Below are 21,660 nucleotides of genomic sequence, written 5' to 3' on the forward strand. Positions count from 1 at the left end.
TTAAGGGTAATTATGGAGTAGATAAGAGAGGACAGAAGTGAGCCCGTGGGTTGCATTTGTGAGCTGTAAGGTTATGACCGAGAGATTGTGAGTAGAGTAAAAGGGAGGGTGCCAATAGGACCCCACATTACTCTCTCTTCTAATCCAGCCACTAATCTTCAATATCAAGTGAATGATTGATCCCCAACAAGGGTCCCCAAGTCCCAAGATAGTACGTGCCAACGGCCATGATCTTCATAATCTTCTTATATGTGGTTTCCCCTTCAACTTCCATATTTTTAGAGCAGAGGGGAAAAAGAAGGAAAAAAAAAGAAAAAAAAGAAAGCAAGGAGGCCAAATTTTTCAGACTTGTGGTGTAAGAGGTATCTCCACTTGTGCCAATGATTGAGGATGATTAGGTTGCTGGGTGATGTCACAGGAGATACGTGCTAGCTTAATAGTCAGTTCAAAGAATCTATTTTGACCACTTTGCCCCATCAGTAATGAGTTTATGTAGCAGTCAGTTGATCATTTAGATTCTACTAAGGTCCATTAAAATAGTTTGTCCATTTGAAATGAATGAGAAAATCATAGTAATGTTTTAATACAATATCATCCAAATACCTTATAATAGTAGAGTTAGAAATTTCCTCATCAAGATTATCTATTGAATCTCCTGAAATTTTTATACAACTTCTATGCTTGCAGGTGCTGCAACTGTAGTTACTATGTAAATTGGCAGACCTGAATTGAAGTTAAAATTTTATTTTATTATTATTTTTTTGAAATGGGGAATAAAATTTAATATCTTTTAAATTTATTCAAATTTACTCACGGAGAGATTTTATTGCATGTAAAGCTAAAGGTCCTAGGCCTATCCAAATAGCATGTTCAGAATGATGGGTAAAACATCTTTCAGACCTTACGGCAAAAACACATTCTAATAGGGAGACCCAATATTTGAAGGAAGATGTAGCCCAAAAGGAAACTGAGAAAGCCCAAACACTAGAGAAAAATGAACCTTGGCCGTTTAAGGTTTATTCTAGAATGCCCAAGGGTCAGGAGGAGAATATTCCATCCTGCTGGTGATGAATTGCTGCTGCGGAAATCGTGGAGACCAAGGACACCTATCAAGAAGATTTCATCCAGTATTTAAAGGAGAAGAAGGTGAAGGGAGAATCTTCTTTCTCCTGACAAAATTAGTTTGGCAGAATTTCTGTAAGGGAGCTGATAATTTCTCCTGGGGCTGTGACAACCATTTCTTTTTTCTCCTTCTTTCTTTACAATTTATGTTACTGTGAGAGCTGGGTCATTTGAAGGGAAGAGAGCTTGTACTCTGTTTCTGTAATTGATAAACTAAGACAAGCCTTCAGCTCTTATTTTCAAATTCTGTTTCTTATCTTTTCTACGCTTGTGTGAGATATTGTTCCTTCACTCTACCACATTCATATCAATTAGGTAAGTTCAAACCTGTTAGTAGTACATTTTATGGCTTCAATTGCACATGTAGCACCAACGACTACATCATATTTCCCAGAATATGAAATAACATCATTGTAAGAACCAGTTGCAACAGCACTGTCCTCTAGCTCAGATCCATCCCTGCAAAAGGAAAGCAAGGCCAGAAGTTGAGCATTTGACATGCAGGTGAATGTTTAACTTGACTCATCCTAAACCATTGAATTTAACAATTTTTCTAATTTTGATCCAAATTATGTACAACATAATCATAAAAACGTTAGTGAGCTTCCAAATATAAGTAACCATATCAAACCCATATTATTCAAATATATACAAAAGAAGCACCTCCAAAGAAGCAAATTTCAGTTATTAGAGGATTTTCAACCTTCAGTCAAGAATTGCCCATCCACACACTAAAAAATTTATTTTGATTGGTGGATCAATTCTCCAGTAAAAGGAATAATAACTTAGCTAGAGACAACATTTTCTCCATTAACTTTTTTAATCCAGATTCTCCATCTTTTGAAACGACAAATCGTTTCTCTTTTCTAATCAAAGGAGAATGGAAATTTAATTTGAGATTATATAGGAACACAGGGGGGGCGGGAAGTGCCTCTCCCTCTCCGCATAAAAGCAAAACTTTTTACTGCTGTTTGCAGCTTCTCGAAGAAGAAACTCAATGGAAACAAATGCAGCAGCAACCAGGCACACGTGCCTGAAGCTTGAAATCCCCACAGCTCCATCCGAACCAATTTTCATCAAGGGCACATGGTTCGATTCTCACTTTCATCTCACCATCACCGACGGCCTCAATGCTTGGGTTTGCGATGGTATGCCCACGTCTCTCTCTTTCTCCATCTATTTTCATTTAAATTTTTTATGTCTCTTTTTTTTTCCTTTAAATTGGCAGCGTCGGAAGAGCAGGTGAAAGAGAGAGCGTCTCAGTGGGATCAGCCGGTGTCTGAATACATCCATTCGGCCGAGCAATATTTAGGGTTTCAACAGCCTAATTCCGTTTATCAGTTCACCGATGCTAGTGATGGCCATAAACGAGTTAGTCTGTTTTTTAATGCTTTCAATTGCCATGACGTCAGTGTTTATAACTTTAACTCGTGAAAGCTAAAGTCTTTGATTTTGATCTGTTCTATGATTTGGACTTCTGCCAATAATTCGAATTTTTGGCTAATTGGTTTTATAATACGTACGTATTTATAGATACAAAATGAGGCATCCGAATTAGACCTAGTAAAATAGTTTCATATTCAATTTCCTTTCTTTATTTTGTTAATCGATGCAATCCAAGATTTTCCGTCTCTTTTAAATGTAAGCATATCGTTTCTTTTCCTCTTGAAATCCCATGAATTATGAACAAGGTAGGTTGATTCCAGAAGTGAGAGTAAGGTTTTTCTTTATCTGGTACCTATGTTTGTAGTTGTCGTGGACATTTGAAAAGGAAGGCACTAAGCTAGAGTGGAGATGGAAATGCTTGCCATCATCTGATAATAAGAAGATTACTGGTGGAATCTTGGACTTTCTCATGGATGCAAATATAAGCCTAAGTGTGAGTTTTTTTTACTTATGGCTCTATTGTAATTTCATTATGGTGCATGTAAGTAGATATTTATCTATAGGAAGAAGTTGTCAGAAAGACTCAATCATTTGAGCGGCTGAAGGAGGAAGCCGAGAGGTGTTTGACACAAAGTGAGAAATTCAACAATGAGAAGATGGAATTTGAATCTGCAATATATGCAAAGGTATGTTTAAACTTTGTGTAGCATTCTTATCATTAGTATGCTGATTTTTCTTTTCGGATCTCCATCATAGTTTGTTTCTTGATATTTCTAACGGAATACGGTGCAGACTTTTGGTAAAATAGGAGTATGTCATCTAACTTTTTTTTTTCGTAAAAAAAAAAAAAAATTCAGGAAACTTAAAGCAGTATAAGCCAAATTTGGTTGATGCACTGAAAACATTTTTCTTGTCACATTGGATTTTAATGTGTAATGTCTTTGTGATCCAATTTTGGAATTTCAAGTTTGTCATCATTTGTTTGATGCTGTATCTAGCTTTTAGATGACAGAGGATTGATAAGCAATAATACTTTAGCCTTTTACTGAGATAATTCAAGATAGGAATCTCATTAGCATTTGTGCTTTCTATCTTTTGTGGTCTGGTGTGGCTTGGAATTGATGAATAGATGAAGCATCTTTCCATAGTTAACTTTCTGCTCTGTAAGTCATTTGATACGAAGAAAATTAAATTCTAAGACTAATAGCAGTTAATCTAGAGTCATATCAATTGATAATTGCTCTGTGGCCAAAAAAAAAAAAGAAGTGTTAATTGCTCGTTGTATCTTGCTTTCAATCCTAAGTAAAACTGTAAAAGGTTCTTCTTAGTCCATATGTATTGAATGTAATGATGGAAATTATTGTTTTGAGTAAGTACTTCAATCCGCATTAAATTTCGACTGTCTCTTCAGCTAATAGAGCCAGTGCTTTTCTGCATCTCCACACATTTTGGAACTGACTTGCCATTGTCTGCTTCTAGTTTCTTGGGGTTTTGAATTCAAAGAAACGAAAACTTAGAGAGCTTCGAGATCAGCTCTCAGAAAAGGAAACTTCAGGAAAATTGCCAGTGGAAGAAGAAGAGTCCTCGGATGAAACCAAGAGTTTTGATGAAGGCAGTGATGATGCAAAAAGTGAGGAAAAACCTCCAGAGGAAATTACAGGCACATCAAAGGATGTAAAATCAAGTAGGGGCCGTGGTAGAAAGGGGATTACACACAAGTAGAAGTAGAATTTCACAGGAGTTTTTTACTCCAGCTTGTTAGCTTGCAAAAAAGTTTGGGGATAAAGAAAGATTTATAGGGAATAGAAACTTGGGATGGAATATATTTTTTTCCCCCTTCCTATAGCTATGGTTTTACGTTGACTTTTTGGTTTAGGCTTATTAGTGTTTTATGCTATCTGACAAGATTCAGTTGGTATATTAGAAGGTGAAATTATAGAATAGGACCAATGTATACACTAGTATGCGTTAAAGCCTCATAATAGAAGTTTCAACATTCAACAGTTGAAGCAATGCAGTATTAATTGCCCAAGGCACTGAGATTTGAACATAAGCGTAATTATTCACTCTGAAGTTTATTTATGCCAATGAATTGCAGCAGTTGTGTAAGCCTATGGGAACTTAACTTTATTAACCAACGATAGTAAGTAGTATTATTTAACGTGTAAGTTAGTATCAAGAGAAGGGTGACTTAATGTGAGGATTCCTAATGCTCAAAGTCTTGTCTCACCGTGAAGAGCATTTATTTGGTATTGTTATTGAAGCAATAATGTCAAGTAGATTTAGTTTTAGTCGTAAGAATTTTAAAACGACTAAATTATATTTTTCCTAACTATATTTTTAAATTTTTTAATGGCATATAAAATATATGTATATTAAAAAAACTTTTTAACTTGCAAACTCAATTCCAAATGAGGCTTGATTGGGTTAAGATTCCATAGAGTAGGGATATAAACAATTTCTCAACTCATCCCTGCTAAGAAAAATTTTCCCATCTGTCTCCACCCATCCAGCTAATGAGCTTGGTTGGGTTAAACTTGGTGGAATTTGAATATTTTGCAAATGTAACTTACAAATAACTTGATTAATGATATGAGCAAGTGCTGCAATTTGTAACTGGAAAGAAGTTAATCATATTTATGTCAATTGGGAACTGAATGGAAAAGGTCATAAAATTCTCATCAGATTTTTGTATTTTTGCGTTTTCATGTGGTCTCTGGATTTCAGCTTGTAGCATTTGTTGGATTATATTTTGAACTGGTCTTGGATTCTTCTTCCACATCCATGCCAGCAAACCGATGCGCAAATTACTTACAAAGATAATATTAATAAAAAGGACGATGTTGTCTTGTGTTCCATGGAGGGTGCCTCTTCCTAACATACTTACAAACTATATATTGCTCAATATAATGCGCTCTTAAATCGTCATCATCTACCACAGCCTTGTCTCATAAAAGAGAAGTTTTTTACTACCCTCCATCTATAAAGTTCCTGCCGGCTACCTTGAAACAGGGCCATCCTCTGCTATAAATTAGTACCCCTTTCATACACACAACCTCAGCTTGCAGAGAAGTGAAGATGTCAAGTAGTTGTGAAGGTGAGTTTCTAATTCTGCTATAAATTAAATATGTGATTTTGTGATGACATTTGCATTCGCTTGAAGTTGATTGGAAATTGCAGGTAAGAGTTCGTGGCCAGAGCTGGTTGGCTTTAATGGGGAGGCAGCGACTGTTATCATCATGAGAGAAAACCCAAAAGTTAAGGCAAACACTGTCAAAGAAGGGTCGCCGGTGTCGGGAGATTTCCGGTGCGATAGGGTCCGAGTCTTCATTGATGACAATCACATTGTGACTGTAGAGCCCAAAATTGGTTAGCAAAAAATCATTCATAGAGAGGGACAGAAAGCCTGCTGCCTGTCTTTTACTCTGTTAATTAATATGCTTGCTTATCGTGTGTGTTCTGAAATAAGCTGATTGACGCATCTTAATATTGTCTTCTACTTCATTTTCTTGTTTATGAAATTTACCCTGTGGTTATCATTGTTAATTCAATTTAGAGTGCGGTCCATATGGAATTGGTCAATTACGTAATGTTTATAACTTGTTTAATAGAAAAATTGAGAATTTTGTTAAAAGAATAAAAAAGTATGACTCCAAAAAACAAAAATTTCAACATAAATAAAATTCAAAAATAAAAATATTCATGATTTTGTAAATGGGTATTTCATATCATTCGCATCTCTACAATAAAAAGCTATAATTTTTAAATTTATAAAAAAAATAAATTATTATTAAAGAAAAATAAATTTGATACACTAAAAAATAATAATAATAATAAATAAGACTCGAAAGATGATGCATAATTCACGAGGACTGACTGCGATGAGGAAATACTTAAAAACGTGGTCTCAACCTTCGTTAAAAGACTAGGAAATACCAAAAATAAAATAAAAAATAAAAAAAGTCCTCATGTTTGACTATTTTTAATTTCATGTACCAAAGTAAATTCTCCATAAAAGTCAACGCCATTCTCCACAAGGCAAACAAACATGTTTCATTTGCTCTGCTCCATGGCTGATAAGTTGTTTAAATTCTGTCCAAAACATACGTATGATCATCATGAATAACTTTGCTGGACTTGCATGTTTATTAGAATGCTGTTCAACGGCTGCTTTGTACGACCAGCTTTTTCAAACTTCAAAATTTAATTTAGCCAAAGTCAATAGTAAGAATTCATTTCAATTCATCCCAGTCATTAAGCTCATCAACTTTATCAAACAAATGGATTTCAGAAGCAGAAGCAATCACATCAGAGTTTTTTTCTTCTTGTTTACCATTTTGTTCATTATCATAAGCACATCATTAGTCGGAGCAGCCAAAAGGCCTTTGCATGGAGAGCAATGGCTGAAGAAAACATTTTCTACATATTGAGTCCCTCCAGAACCGCCATCTGCTAGTTCTCCTTGTTCCCACATTCCTAATGAGGGAACCGGCCACTGTCCTAACTTGAATGGAATGAACTTCGCCGGCCGCCGTATCAACCCTGTACCACCTTCTCCTCCTTTTCCTAGCTCCATCCTTATGGCAGCTAATTAAGGAGATTTTGAAGGTGTAAATATTGCGCTCACCATTACACAAGTGATATCAATTAAGACTAAGACCAAGACCCTACCCTACTCATTAATCTTAATTATAATTAAGGCCTTCTGAATTAGAATTTTATGGGGATTCCAATTCTTACCGGTACAAGCAACTTCAATTCATCTCTATAAATTATCAGTTTTGAAACAGATGAGTTAATTTTCTTTATGAAATTTAATTTTTTGGCCAATTAAGAATTTCAAAATAATAATAGTAATACTTTGACAAAACAATTGCATATTGCATGCTAACGAAAGGAAGAATAAAATATTGGTTATAAATATAATGGTGTTTTGACTTAGCACTGGTCAAAGAAAAGCTGCTTAAAAAATTTAGAGCATGATGAATTTGCAGCCATTTTTTTCCCAGTTTCCAACCTCAAACTGAATACGCAATTTTGATTTAATCTAAACTAAGACATTAGTTATCCAATTCCAGTACAGGAACCTTGAATGATCCATGTCTTTTGATGGATTTAAAATGAAACTTTCAAAATAACATTGAAAAAATTTAATCGCAAAATTAACGTTCCTGTTTAACTAAGAGTACGTGTATTTTACATTAAAAAATGGTAGGAATTTCATAAAAATTACAAAAAAAAAGAAGAGCAGAAAAAGATTAGATCAATTGTATGAATTTTACTGCAGTCTCTCTCGCGCTGTCTAATCAAAGTTCACTGGCTGATAGAAACCCGAGCTTGAGGATTCCTAACCTGCAGCTTCATTTTTGAGTGGTTGCGACACCAAATTCAACCATGAGACGAGGAAAGACACCAGTTGGAGACAAGACATGACCAGCAACGTTCATGGTATTGACAGTATTAGGACAGCTGGGTCCTCCGGTGTTGGGAATGTGGGTGCAGCCAGAGGCTCCAGAGGGAGGGACAGGACCCCTTGGAAGAGACTGGAGGACGAGTTCTTTACTGTACAGGTCTCCAGAGAGTATTCTGCTAGCTTGGTATGTTTGGACATGTAAAGAAAGCAGCAAAAATGCAGCCAAAGCGATGTTGAGAAACCTCATATCGTGTGTTGAATGGAACACAAAACAAAGATAAGTATGAGGAATTGTTGGTGGAGTGGGGTATTTATATTGATATGGTTTCAAGGGTTGGGTCAGTATTTTTATATGTAGAAATGTTGACTGTTGACTAGCTACCAGGGGCTTTGCAGTAAAATGAATCAAGAAATTGAATGGGTCATAAGCAGGACTTGAATCCCAAGGTTTAATTTAAACATGATTTTGTTGATTAGCTATGGGATTAAGGCATTGATGTGGTCTTGGTCTCTCGGATTGATTGTTTCAGCTTTAGCATGTGAACTTTGGTTCATGCGACAGGAAATTTCTTGGGATTGCTTTTGGCAATGCTGACGTCAACATATGGTTAGAGATGCATTAAATATTTAATCTCAGGGAGATGAGAACGGCAGATAACTGATCATCTTACTGGGGGCATATATGAGAAAAAAATTCATTCTCTTTAATATATTTTTTTCCTTTTGCTTTTATTAATATATTTATTCCCATAGATTACATTTGGGATGAGCTTCAACCAAGTTGTTAATCTCCGGTTCCGGTTATATAAGAAGTAAGACGATTGCACACAAAAAGCTGAACAAAACTCATCTTACAAGCTAGAAACTTAGTACAATTTGAATACTCTCTTTTTTAACTTGAAAATAGAGTTTAATTAAAATTGTTAAATTAGAATGTACAGGAGAGGTGTATGTGGACTGTTGATTTTGAATATTAATCATATTTTGAATTTTCTATTTTTTAATAATTTCTTAAAAAATAATCTTTTCCAAATGTAATATTTTGAAAACAAAGTTTTTAAAGTTGGAATCGTTGAATATTTAATTGTGATTTATAATTTTAACAAGAGATTGAAATAGTAAAGAAGTGAATTGATTATTTATCTTATTTATTTTTGATATCATTGTTGCAATTTTTTGAGATGCAAATTGACTAGATTCCTTAATTGTTTAGTTAATTGCGTTGTTTTCGATTAAAAGGAACAAATTTATTTAGTTAAATTTCGTACCTTTTTTTAATATATATATATATATATATATATATCAATAAAACTAATTTCATTCTTTTAACATTTTTCGTTATTAATATTTTTTATAAATTGTTTACTGCCCTATTTTTTTTTTTCTCAAAAAACAAAGAAATTTCATTAAAATTCTAAAAAGGCCATATCAATACACAAACATCTCAAGCTAACCTAACCAAACTACAATAAATAAAAATCTTTAGAATTCAACCAAAAAAGGACCCATGAACTCTCAAAATTTTAAAGACCTAACCTGTAAATCTAATTATCTGATCCAGTAGAAAACAATACAAATAAACGATGTTTATCTTCTCTTTGTGGTTTGATTGCCATCGGACGAGAGAATCCCTTCTTTCACAATCACCAAAGGCCATAACACCAATCAAGAAAGACCATACCAAGCAAATAAGAAGGAACCGTCTAGAGATGGGATAATCGACAGTAAAACAACAAGACGCATGCAAACCAAACCAGATGGGGATGAAGGTGCTAAATACCTCAAGAAGAGCGACAATACTTCCTCAATTATGTTAAGCTACCTTGTTCAAATACAGTTTTGAAAAAAAATAAAAATAAAAAAAATATCAACCACGCAACAGATAAGAGTAAAAGACATTCTCTCTTAGAAAATACCGCCTACTAGATTAAGAAAAATAAAATAACACTTTGTACAAACCACGTAGAGAGAGAAAAGACCCACATTCGGGCAAAGATACAAAGAGAAGCTACCCCCAATTGGAAAAGATAGGGGCACCCGTGAAATCTCTTCCCACACCAGCGGAGAATAGAGTGTGAAGGACTATATATTGACCATGTCATTTCACCTTATATAATAATGTTCGACTGCAAATTTTTCAAAAAACAAATAGCGTCGAAACTCATAATTTATCGTTTCAATCCCGTAAACAATTTTTTTTTTTTTTGGACACGCCTCATGTGTCCCGTCCACTATTAATTTATAAAGTCCCTTCTAAATAAATAATGCGCCTTTAGCTATAAGCACAACAAGAGTAGCGCGTCGTTACCAATAGAAGAATACGCTGGAGAAAAACATCAACTTTAGGGTGGTAATATATATAAAAGGAAGCCAAGCTTTGATGAATTATTTCATCTTTACATGAGCCTCAACCCCTGCTGCTTTTGGCTTCTCAATGGATGGTCGAGCAGCCTTAATATTACTAATCCCAGACGTGGGTTGAATTTCATCACTAGGCCATTTCAAACATTAACCAAAGCCCCAGATGAGAAAATACATGAAAGCCTCGTCATAACAAACTAAAATGCTGTAGGCAATGAAAGGCAGCAACACTCTACAAAATGTTAAGCTTATGAAAAGATTACAACCTCACTCCAATTCTAAGACCCAACAATCTCCCAAAATGCATTATTACAATGGACAACACCCACACGTTTGCACGGTATCTTCGTTTGGAAGCTCCTTCAGTGTCCATTTGACGGCCTAAATACTGTGTAGCCATTGTTACCACAAGCCAAATTTGAAAAATCTGGACTGAAATATGGAGAACCATCACCCTCTGTGCTCCTCAAGCCTACTAGAGAAAGATCAGATCCTGCCACCTGCCAATGGCTCGGAATCAATCCATCAGCATGCCCATTTGCATATGGTAATGGACCAGCCTGGGGAATATATTCCCTCGGTGTGTCAAAATGGGTACCCAAAGAGCTATAACTCCTCTGAAATCCACTATCACGATAACTCCTAGCACGCTCAAATCTGCAAGAGCTGCTGGTTGAGGAAACCAATTCACCTGATATGCTGCCCACTTCACCAGGAAAAGAGCATTGCCGATTTAAGAAGTGTGGCGCATTGTTAATGGACTGGAAGACACTGTTTGCCTCAGCTACCTTCCCAATGCTATGTTCATCATCAAGCAGGTCATTGATGATATCAATATGCGGGAACTCATCTGTTACCACACCTTGAGAACTCTCCATCCGCTGGGGTCCATTCTGTGAGACATCCCGAGTTACCATCCCAAAAGGAAAGCCAGATTGAACAGAGTTCAGGTCTACTCTATCAGCACTCTGAGGCAAAAACATCGATGCAGATACCAAAGCAGGCGGCTGCGTGTGCGCTGATGGCAGGCCAACTCCCAAACTAGCAGAGGTGGCATGAGTAAAATTTCCATCTGAACTGCCAATAGGATTGCCTATAATGGCATTTCGATAGGATAAAGGGGCATAACTGTGATTAGTTGGTGAAGAGTCAGGACCCAGCCAACCAGTTGCACTGATGGAACGAGCAAGTAACGGGGATGTTTGAATCACGGAAACTACAGGAGCAGCAGGCCGGGGACCGGGAATTAGAGGAGCACTAGAAGGCCTTGACATTGCAGGCACTTGCTGTAGCATTGGCTTTGAAGTAGAGGCAGTCTGAATCTCAGGTTTGGACATGCCTATATTTTGAAGGGAAATCATTGAAGGGGCTGCTTTATCTGTCTGGTGTCCACAATTTGGAGATGCTTTCTTACTCTGAACAGAAGGATCTAAAGCAGCCGAACTCTTGTTTTCCAACTTCAATAGAATAGTGGATTGGAGATTTTTTGGAGGACTTCTAGGAGGACTTCTAGACGATGCTGGGATAATCGTTGCCCTTTCTTTGGAGGATCTTTCCATGTCAACCAAATCTTTAGTGCTCAACTTCTTTTGTGGCATAACTTCTTCCACAACCTATCACATGGAAAAGAATGTTCATTAGAAGAAAAGAAAAAGCTTTGCAAGATAAAAGCAATTTAAATTGTCTTTTTTTTCTTGGGCAGGAGTGAAATAGATAGAAAATCAGACCTTTCAAGAATTTGCTTACAAACATCAAATATCGGTATTGGTTAACAATTCCAACCTCACCCAAAAAGAAAAGGCCTTAGTAGTATATTTTATGCCAACAATGGAGCATTTGTCCCTCAAAAGGAAAAGAAGCGAGGAGCATTAACCAACACGAGGACAGAAAACAAGGATCAGAAAAGATGGAGGACATTTAACCAACACACGGATGAAAATAACAAGGATCAGAACAACATGGACGTGTAAAAAAGGAAGGAGAAAAGGGGGGGCGACATTGCCCTCTAGGAAACAAACCAAGCGGTAGCATAGGCAAACAGCTGTAGACATCTACAAGGAGAAAGCTCAAGGAAAGAGCCACGTGGGGGTGGGGGTGGGGTGGGAGTAGAGATAGCGATTGAAGACTGCATAAAGTGGATTTGGATATTCAATGCTGAACCACTAAACAGCCATGATTTAATAAAAGAACTCAGAAACTTTGAGCAAAAAAGATATGACAACTTCACCTTCTTAACAACATGTGGCTCAGTCAACATGATACTACCTTGTGAGACATGAACAACAGCTTCAAGCTCACATTCAACAGCCTTGCTACTTCCAGTGACCTCATTGACATCCCCAGCATCTACTGGAGGTGCAGAAAGGTGATTATCCATCTCAGATGTCCAACTCCCTTCACTAGTCACCTTATCTCGTGGGTGCTTGACTCTACAAATAATAAGCTCAATTTTAAATATCTATCTCAATATTGGAGAAGGATGTGTAGGCAACATGTTTACCAATGTACCTGCTAGGGGATTTTACACCTCGGTAGCTTGAATGAGAGTTCCCCCTGACAAAGCCATTATTTACAACTGATGGTACTGAATCTGTAGAGCATGTTGATGAACTGTCATCCATTGCACATGTGCTCCTTTTCTCAGCCGATCCATTTGGTATAGATGATAATCCACTAACTCCACTGCCGCTGGCTTCTGCAGGAGGATGAACTTCTGAGGTATCAGTATCCCAATTAACAGGACTTGCATCTCTGTCTTCTGAATCAAGCTGCAGTACTTCAGCAGCTCCATCCACGGAATCAGACACATCAGATAAATCTTCCAAAATATCAGGCTTATTGATCACAGGCTGCACCTCTACAATAATTGGACCTTTTTTCTCATTACTTGGATTCTCCTCTTGATGCTTGTCTAATACTGCTGCACTGGATCTTTCATCCCTCCCTTTATCCCTCCCTTTCCGATTATTCCGTTTTTGCTTTGCCTGCAGTTTTATAAGAAGCGTGTATTGCAGTAAACAAGTATGTAATTTAATTATTTTTAATCTGAAAGTAACTTCTATCCAACTATCTGCCAACTTGTTTAATTATTCGCTAATTTTCCAAAAAAAAAAAAGAAGAGAAAAAGGAAAAACTTGTCCACTAAAAAAGATTTGTAGACATGATGAATCACAGATATTTTTCTTGTATCCAACAAAAAACCAAGAAATACTGACAAAAAATAAAATTGCTTCTGTAAATCAATTTTCAAGAATCAAAAGTTTCAAAAATCTGCTCTTATTTCTGGGAAAAAACTTCTTTCTTCTTGGCTATTCACAACCAAATTAATCAAAAGTTTCAAAAATCTGCTCTTGTTTTGATTTCACACCTGCTTCTTCTTTGATTTCTTTTCCTTCTCAGTTCCTCCACGTTTAGCCTTCTGCTCACTTTCAGCTAGCCATGCTGCCTCTTCTTCACGGATTAGCTCTTCTTGCCTCTTCAAAGCAACTGCTTCTTGGTAAGCAACTTCAATTTTGTGGCTACATAAAAGATACAAAAATAGGACATATATGAATAAACCTGTGCAAGTAATCTAATCAATTAATCCTGAAGACAAAAACACATAAAATAACAACATGGTCCTAGAAATAGCTTCGTCAAGTAATAAAATTTATTGATCCCTCACAATTATTAACTTCATCACATACAATTTATCAGGAAACTAAAACCCAGGGGGAAAAAGTTAAAAAAAATGGAAACCATATACTTTTCCAGTGAAATGTCAACTGCCGGAGAACATACTGAATGAACGAGTTAAATTAACACAACTAGTTTTCTACAATTTACGAGGTCAATAGAAAATATTACCCTCTCTATTGTAAGATGCATATATCCCAAAACCTGTAAACAACAAAGCAATATGCAAATACCTATACTCAAGATGAGTACATGATTCCACATATAGAACAGAAATCAGCACTATTGATATGAAATACTTTCCCGACTTAAGTTCATCAATTCACTCTAATCATGAAAATTCATTCTCAACTGAAACTCAGTGGATTGCTAAACCAACCCCCTCTAGAATAAAGCATTTAACAAAGGCTCCAAAGCAAAAAGAATGTCATATGTTTAATAAATGTTCTAGAATAACTAACAAACCATTTCATTTGTATACTTTCAATGCCATTCAAACTCTTACCAAGTTGCAAGGACTAACTATTCAGTACCAATGAAAGATAGATAACAATTGCAAGATACCATAAAATTAGAATCAAGGTTAGTGTTATGAAAAGGAAGAACTTTCAGAAACAGCAAAAAACTTCCAAATAGACCAACTAAATACAAGTGTGAAAGCATGGCATATCAATGGACTTAAACAAGAGAAGCAATTGCCCTCCACTAGGCACTAGCTTGAAAAACTCAGATTTTTAATAACAGTTACAATCTGAGATATATTACTTGAAAATATGAGCAAGAACAAATATTTCCACTGTTCTACGACCCAATTCTGTGAGCCTTCTTTCATCACGCTCAATGGAATCCTTGTTAAAGTCCTCACCAGAATTTCCATCCTGCATACAACCATAGGCAGTTCTGGAGACATTAGATGGAATATTCAAAAAAGTAGAGACCAGTAGGAATCCAATAGGTTGTAATGCTGCAAGGAAAGATCATGGAATTTTGATTTTCCTTCAACTAAACCTCCATGTAAATACTAAAATCTAAAAATCCATATGGTCACCTTATCAACATTAGATTGATACAAACTACCCAATCAATCAACACTAAAAGATATTAACAGGAGAAGAAATGTGTTACATTGAGAACAAAATTCCTAATGCATAAAAGTATTTACTTTAATTCATTCTAGTAGCAATGACCAAAATCACTCTACAATCTTAATGAATTACAATTCAAACATATGGGAAAACCCATTACTTCACTTAACATAATCCGCACACTAATACAGGAATGAAAAGACTAACCTACCGCTTGTAATAGCATGGCATTGAAGTTTAATACTTGTAAACAAAGCCAACAAAGTTGATAAAGATTTACATACTGCATGAGCTAAAGTGCCGAAGAGCTAAAAGGTCATTCTACAGCTGAAATGCAACACAAAAGTAAACACTGACTAGTAGTAACATTTATTTAATTGCATCAGACAACTTAAACCCAGTATATAACTGGATCCCTCCACTAGCCACCAATGTATATAAGAGAATCTATCACAAAGAGTTCAGCATAAATACTGATGTCCTAACCCAACCCACCTTTGTACGATTCTGTGGCCCCTTTTCATCTTTTGGAGGTAATGGTTCCATGGCAGCCCTCTCAAGCAGTAGCAGAACATCATCCACCAATACAAACATATCTTTCTCCACACGAACAATTGGAGCTGGCATTTCTTCAGTGTCCAACAATTTCACCCTTCCCTTCTTGCTCTTGGTTTGGCCTTCAAGAGCCTTCAATCCACTATACAAGGAATCCATTACCAAAGTAGATGTGACCTCCTTCTCTATAAAGAAATGCTTTACAACTACTTTCAGAATTACATCAGTTCTCTCCCTAGACATTCGGCGGCGAGCATTTGGATCCATTCCCAACCAGAAAGCACAAAAGCTGCAAAATTTGAAATTGTCTGTCATCTAGTTACTCTATATGCTAACCAGAATAATAAGTGCAGCCTCCTAAGCAAATCCAAATTTTCAAACCACAGCAAAATAAAGTAGAAGACAATATCATAGAATAGCCGCAGAAACAAAAAGATTTCTTCATATGGAATGTAGAATAGATGGAATTAATAATAATTGTTCAAACATTTGAACGATTTCAAAGTAAAAGATACAATACCTTGACCATCTATTTTTGTCTTCTATTAACCTCCCAAGCTTGCCTCTCCTCTCTTCCACAAAACGCCGACAAATCTGCTCCACATTTGTCAAATACACCCTAACAAGTTCTCTCCTATACTGACAATCGAGGCAACGAAATGGCCGATCTGCTTTCTCCCTAAAGGCGATAAAAATAAAAAATGTAAGTTCTTTTATCACAACGTAAAAGTATTTAATGATAGCATGCTCGCCTCGAGGCATTTCCACGTAAAAGTGTTAATTCACTCGAAATCATACACATTCAAACATTTAAAAAATGTACTGGTCAACTCTCAGAATGCAAAACTTCAAATAGTTGAATGAAAGTAGGTTACGAGCTTCCATTTCAAAGCCTGCCAACATTATATAAGTGAACTCGGCCTGGAAGCCCCACATGGTTCTGACTCGACATGGCAACAGCAACAAATTAAAATTAAAGACCGCTCACTTATTGACATTTACCATGCAACATGTTTGACAAATTAATATACATTCACAAGACAGGTGACCAGACACTTAAATAGCCATAGCAGACATGCTATAAGGAAAGCAAAATTGGAAACCAACATAGGTGCCAATATCTTGTAGAAAATTTGATAACAGATATTGAATAGATTTCCACTTTACAGAAAGTGACACTTCAGGGCATTTCACAAGAAAAATGAAAATAAAAAATAATGATATTAAATTGTTTTGGCATAGTTACAATCACTTTACTTTATCATTCAACAGCCTCAACTATAAAATAAAAAAAAGGAACGAGAAGGAAAATGAAAAGACACAGTCAAGCAAATGATACCACTAATGCAAACTCCTGAGAATTTTCATAATTATAAGAAGTAAGCAGAATATACCATAACTAACAACATTCGGAGCATCATGTGGGCCAAAACACTAAAGAACACTTAAAATATATAAATTATCAGATACCTGATGACTTGCACTTGTGCCTTTATAATTAGTGTGTCAGAAGCATCTAAAAACCCATCTGACACTTTTGATAGTTCCATGAATTTTTTCCATCCCCAGTCATGCTCTTTCTTCCAGAAACGATGTAATGTATCTGCAAATTTTGCATTTATTCACTTATTCAAATAATATATCAACAGCTCATTATGTAACTAGGATATTATTCAACCAACCTACCTGAATATTTTGATTTTTTTGGGTCTTTATTCACCACAGCTATTGTAAACTGGGCAAAATGACTCCAACCTGGCTCCCAGTCAAAACAGAAAAGTACATAATTACACCAGAAAGAATGAAGGAATGCAATTTTCAAACTTATTAATTAATATCAAACCTGGAAGAAGTTTGTCATGGTTGGCAACACAAAGAAACAAAGAGAGATGATTGCAAACATCACAGCCTTGGGGATATATTAATATGTACCTGCAATCCAAGGCAAAAGGCAGCATTTCCACGTAACAGTGACTTTCAGCAAGCAAGGTGCATAATGCCAATAAAATAACAGAATGCATGAGAAAACAAACACATGCAAAGCCATACCATTTGTAGCCGCCGACCTCAAATGCATTACTACGAAGTTCTCTTTTGTTAATCTGTGAAAACTTCTCTATCTTCCATGTGTATTTTCCATACAACTCAGAAGGTTTTGGCCCTACAATTGAGAAAAATTAGTTCACAACAAATTAACGAAAATTCCTCTATCTTCCATGTTTTCCATACAACTCAGAAGGTTTTGTCCCTAAAGTAAAGTAAAATCAATTCACAACAACTTAAACAAATATCACTGTAACAGAAAGGAGCATACTAGCGTCCATTTGTCAATATCTTCAATTTTATCATGTTATATTGCAAGTTTGCAAGCATTTATGCTGAAAGTGTTACAGGTTACACATTTTAGATGTACAACTATACAACTTAACTCAATTAAACGTTAATCCCAATACCAAATGTTGGAGGAAATGCAAAAAAATAAAATAAAATAAATAATAAAATTTACTTGGCTGTTGGTACACCAACTATAAGATTTTCGAAAAAGGTTTTACCCATTCCTCATTAAAATTCCCTACAAAAGAAATTGTACGTTAACCCATTTCAGTGAATGCAAGTCTCTCTGTAAGAATGGCACAACCGCAAGTTTGAAGTGGAAGAGAATGAAGTTCATTGGTAAAGTTTTCAACCGAACAACATTTTAAATTTTTTACATATCCAATATGTAAGATAAGGAGCTCAATTTCTATCATCCTGACATCCCAGTGTAGTTGGGTTTAACCATATCAAGGTTGGATCACCCTCTTTTCCTTACATCTCCAACATTTTTCACACACTTCTAGCTTTCATGCTGAAAGATTACATTAGTTGTAAAGAACATATTAACTGGAAAGGAAAAGCAAAATCAGAGAGGAGAGGGAGCATACCTCCATCATCGTCATCATCAGTGTCCCAGTAAGGGGGTGAAGTTGATGGGGTTCCATTTTCCACCTGCTCAGATGACCGCCATTCTGCCAATGCTTCACCTGATTGGCAGCGTTGACCACTAGAAATCCCCTCTGTAGACCTTGCAACTCCAGCTTCCTCACTTGAAATCCCAGCCATTTCCCACTCCAAAACTCCTTCCCCACAATCCTTCCAACTCCACTCACTGCATAACAAGAAGCACTCATAAGAGATAAACAAAATTAGCCATTGCTTATCAAGTTACATGGCAAGAAACATCATACAAATTTCATAAACATAACCATTTAGTAAAACATAGCAAGTTAAATGGCAAGAAACATCATACGAATTTCATAAACATAACCATTTAGTAAAACATAGCTCTTGAAAATTAATTTGAATGACAATAAACATTTGAGCACTTCAAAGGATTATTTTCACCTTTTTCTTTTGAAAAACGATAATAAATCCTCAAATCAAAGCATACTAACTAAACTGCTTCAAGTGAAGATCCACAAAAAAAAAACAAACAATATTTAGAAGAACATGAGCGGAATGGCGAATAAACTTTGCATTTCTCAATTATATATCACTGGGGAACTCAAGAAACGAGAAACCATCACTTCACAGAATTTTAAACAACCATTCAGCTTAGAGACTTGGATTCCCAAACACCAAAACATCATCGGGTGCATTCATGTTAACTCTTTAATTCTCAATCCCACGATTTGCCAGGCATACAAACAGACCCAACATACACAATCCTCAAATTCAAAAACCCACATCCAAAAACCAATTTGCAATAAATCCCAATCTCTCAATAAAATACAAAGAAAAAAACTCAAGCGAAAAAAATAAAACTGATTGGGAAAAAAGTGTAAATAAAAATAAAACGCGTTTTAAAAAAAAATAGCAATCCATATACCCTATGGCATTAAACGCACGCTAGTTAAAACCCTTCACAATCCCGAACCAGAAACTTGAGATCGAATTCACAAGAAAAATCCCAAAACCCCCGATCAAGCCGAACCCTAAAACACAGAGCAAAAACGTACAAAAAACCCCCCCAAAAAAATATATAGAGAGAAAAGAGACAAAAAGAGGAATTGGGAACGACAACGTTCAGATCGAATGGAGATACAAACCTGAGCTTTGTGAAATGGGTTATGGGCAAGCTCTGAGATTCTAGAGAGAGAAAGAGACGATAGATAGAGAGAGAGGTCCAAGGAGCAGCAAAAGAAATAAAAGAAGAAGAGACCAAAGGCAGAGCCCAAAAAAAAAGAATTTTATTTTTTTGATGTTATTTAGGTTTTAATTAATTAATTAATTAACGATTTGTCATTTTACTAAATACTAGAAAAACCTAAGTTTTATTTGGGAGAAGATACAGCGCGAGCGAGCAAGGAAGAGATACAGAGAGAGAAAGAAGAGAGGTGGCGTGGCCACTGGCTTGCTTGTGTTGCTCCTCCACTCCTCTAATCTCTCAAAACAATAGAATTAAAAAAAAATAAAATTAAATAAATAAAGATAAATGAGCAGTGAATATAGGAAAAAATCAGAAAATAAATAAAAGAGCATAATAAAAGAGTGAAAGGTGTGGTATGGTGTGGTGAGGCACACACAGGGTCGGTGGAGGTGGACAGATGTCGAAGAGCAGGACAAGTGGAGAGAGATGGCAGGTGTCATTTCTTTGGTTTTTTATATTTTATTTTTATTTAGGAAGGCGTTGTTTAGGGTTTGCACACTGCCCTGAATCTGATAGTATGGTTGGCCAATTGGGCACGCCCGTTCAATGGGTGGATAAGGCCTTCTTTTTTTTGGGCTCAGCTTCTGATGGCTATGGGCTGAATTAGGTTGATTCAACAAGTGAGAATTTAAAATTTTTAATACTAGTATAATTTTGAAATTTTAGGAGGCCAGGCAAAAAAAGGTCGTGATTCTGAACTTCCATTTGGTGGATTTTGAACTTCCGGGAAGAAAGGGCCACTTAAACATTTCCGGCCAATCGATCATATTAGTATATTACCATTGCATATTATATTTATTCTCTCTTTTTATAATATAACAAAAATAATAATGTATATTATTATTTCACACAAAATCTCTAAATAGTTTATTATATTCTCTTTTTTGATATACTGATTTGAGCGTTAAAATGACTGTTGTGCCATTATCTCGCCTTCTCTTCTTTATCGATCCAGCGAATCACTGTATAATTTAATTTCGGCCATATCATTAATCTAATATCTGCAATATTATTTAATTTTTTTTGCTGAAAAATCTTTTAAATAATCCATTCATTTAAATTATGATCAATTTCCTACACTTTTTCTCATAAAAAAATCACTATGATAAAGAAAAAATATATGTGATGAAATGTATGAAGGATTTAGTTTTTGTCCAACAAAAAATAATTTAGCGATGGAAAAAGCGATGGATTTGAGATAAATAATGCATCACCGAAATTTCCGATTTCTAATGGGTGGGGGTAAGTGAGTAATTAGTGATAGAAAAAATATTGTCGCTAATCGATAAAGAACTTTTAAAAAAACCCTCAAAATAGCCTAAATATCTCTTTCTCACTTTTTCATTTTCAGCCATCAGTCCTCTTTTCCCTTCCCCACATAAGTCACTCACTGAAGCTTCTCTTTCGCTCGTCGGTGACATCGAAATTGCATCGATCGAAAACAACTGCGACATTATCGATGATACGGATCTTCAACAGCAACTTTCAAATGTGCTTTACCAGCAAAGGCATCACCATTGCAGCAACCCTTTATGTGTCACCACCGTGAACTACCGCACGCTGCCGCCATATCTCTATCTTACTGTCGCCACTGTTGTGTATCCTGAGCCACGATTTGAGTAACTAAAATCCATAGGGTGTCTAGATGATGCAACTGGATAGAGGCTAAATTGAATGGGTTGACCGTTGATCCATGATTGGATCCATTAGGTCGCTCTATATTTGATCTTGAGAAAAGAGACTTGTAAGATAAGAAAAGAGAGTCCACCAGAAATTTATTAATATAAAGGGAAAATAAATAAAGTATTCAAAAGAATTTCCAGAGAGCATGTATTTTGGGAGTTCTTCTATAAGTATTTTTTAGAGAGATTAAC

General features: G+C 35.8%; 3 protein-coding genes across 5 annotated transcripts; 2 read left to right on the forward strand and 1 right to left on the reverse strand.

The window, feature by feature from the left end:
• Positions 1-1,039: 1,039 nt before the first annotated feature.
• On the forward strand, positions 1,040-4,608 carry LOC110600770 (DNA repair protein XRCC4). Of its 3 annotated transcripts, XM_021737637.2 has the most exons (7): positions 1,040-1,437; positions 1,517-1,626; positions 2,100-2,270; positions 2,351-2,493; positions 2,873-3,001; positions 3,072-3,194; positions 3,988-4,608. In XM_021737637.2, exons 3-7 carry the CDS (start codon positions 2,120-2,122, stop codon positions 4,228-4,230), a joined length of 789 nt encoding a protein of 262 aa, XP_021593329.1. In that variant the 5' UTR covers positions 1,040-1,437; positions 1,517-1,626; positions 2,100-2,119; the 3' UTR covers positions 4,231-4,608. The 3 variants fall into 3 exon arrangements, with proteins under 3 accessions (XP_021593329.1, XP_021593328.1, XP_021593327.1); XM_021737636.2 differs by having other exon boundaries at positions 1,040-1,626; XM_021737635.2 differs by lacking the exons at positions 1,040-1,437; positions 1,517-1,626 and having other exon boundaries at positions 1,638-2,270.
• LOC110600772 (glu S.griseus protease inhibitor-like) lies at positions 3,072-6,075 on the forward strand. The gene is made up of 3 exons (XM_043951530.1): positions 3,072-3,194; positions 5,521-5,605; positions 5,689-6,075. The coding sequence occupies exons 2-3, from the start codon at positions 5,587-5,589 to the stop codon at positions 5,880-5,882; spliced, it is 213 nt and encodes a 70-aa protein (XP_043807465.1). The 5' UTR covers positions 3,072-3,194; positions 5,521-5,586; the 3' UTR covers positions 5,883-6,075.
• A 4,397-nt stretch (positions 6,076-10,472) lies between these two features.
• On the reverse strand, positions 10,473-20,004 carry LOC110602600 (TNF receptor-associated factor homolog 1a). Its single transcript, XM_021740155.2, has 13 exons — positions 19,686-20,004; positions 18,522-18,745; positions 17,647-17,758; positions 17,441-17,529; positions 17,284-17,352; positions 17,068-17,200; positions 16,118-16,276; positions 15,538-15,886; positions 14,723-14,835; positions 13,650-13,800; positions 12,791-13,266; positions 12,510-12,711; positions 10,473-11,895 (listed from the first exon to the last, which is right to left on the reverse strand). The coding sequence occupies exons 2-13, from the start codon at positions 18,697-18,699 to the stop codon at positions 10,645-10,647; spliced, it is 3,282 nt and encodes a 1,093-aa protein (XP_021595847.1). The 5' UTR covers positions 18,700-18,745; positions 19,686-20,004; the 3' UTR covers positions 10,473-10,644.
• Between the last annotated feature and the right edge of the window lie 1,656 nt (positions 20,005-21,660).

This window comes from Manihot esculenta, chromosome 15 (assembly GCF_001659605.2).
Source record: "Manihot esculenta cultivar AM560-2 chromosome 15, M.esculenta_v8, whole genome shotgun sequence".
Classification (NCBI taxonomy): domain Eukaryota; kingdom Viridiplantae; phylum Streptophyta; class Magnoliopsida; order Malpighiales; family Euphorbiaceae; genus Manihot; species Manihot esculenta.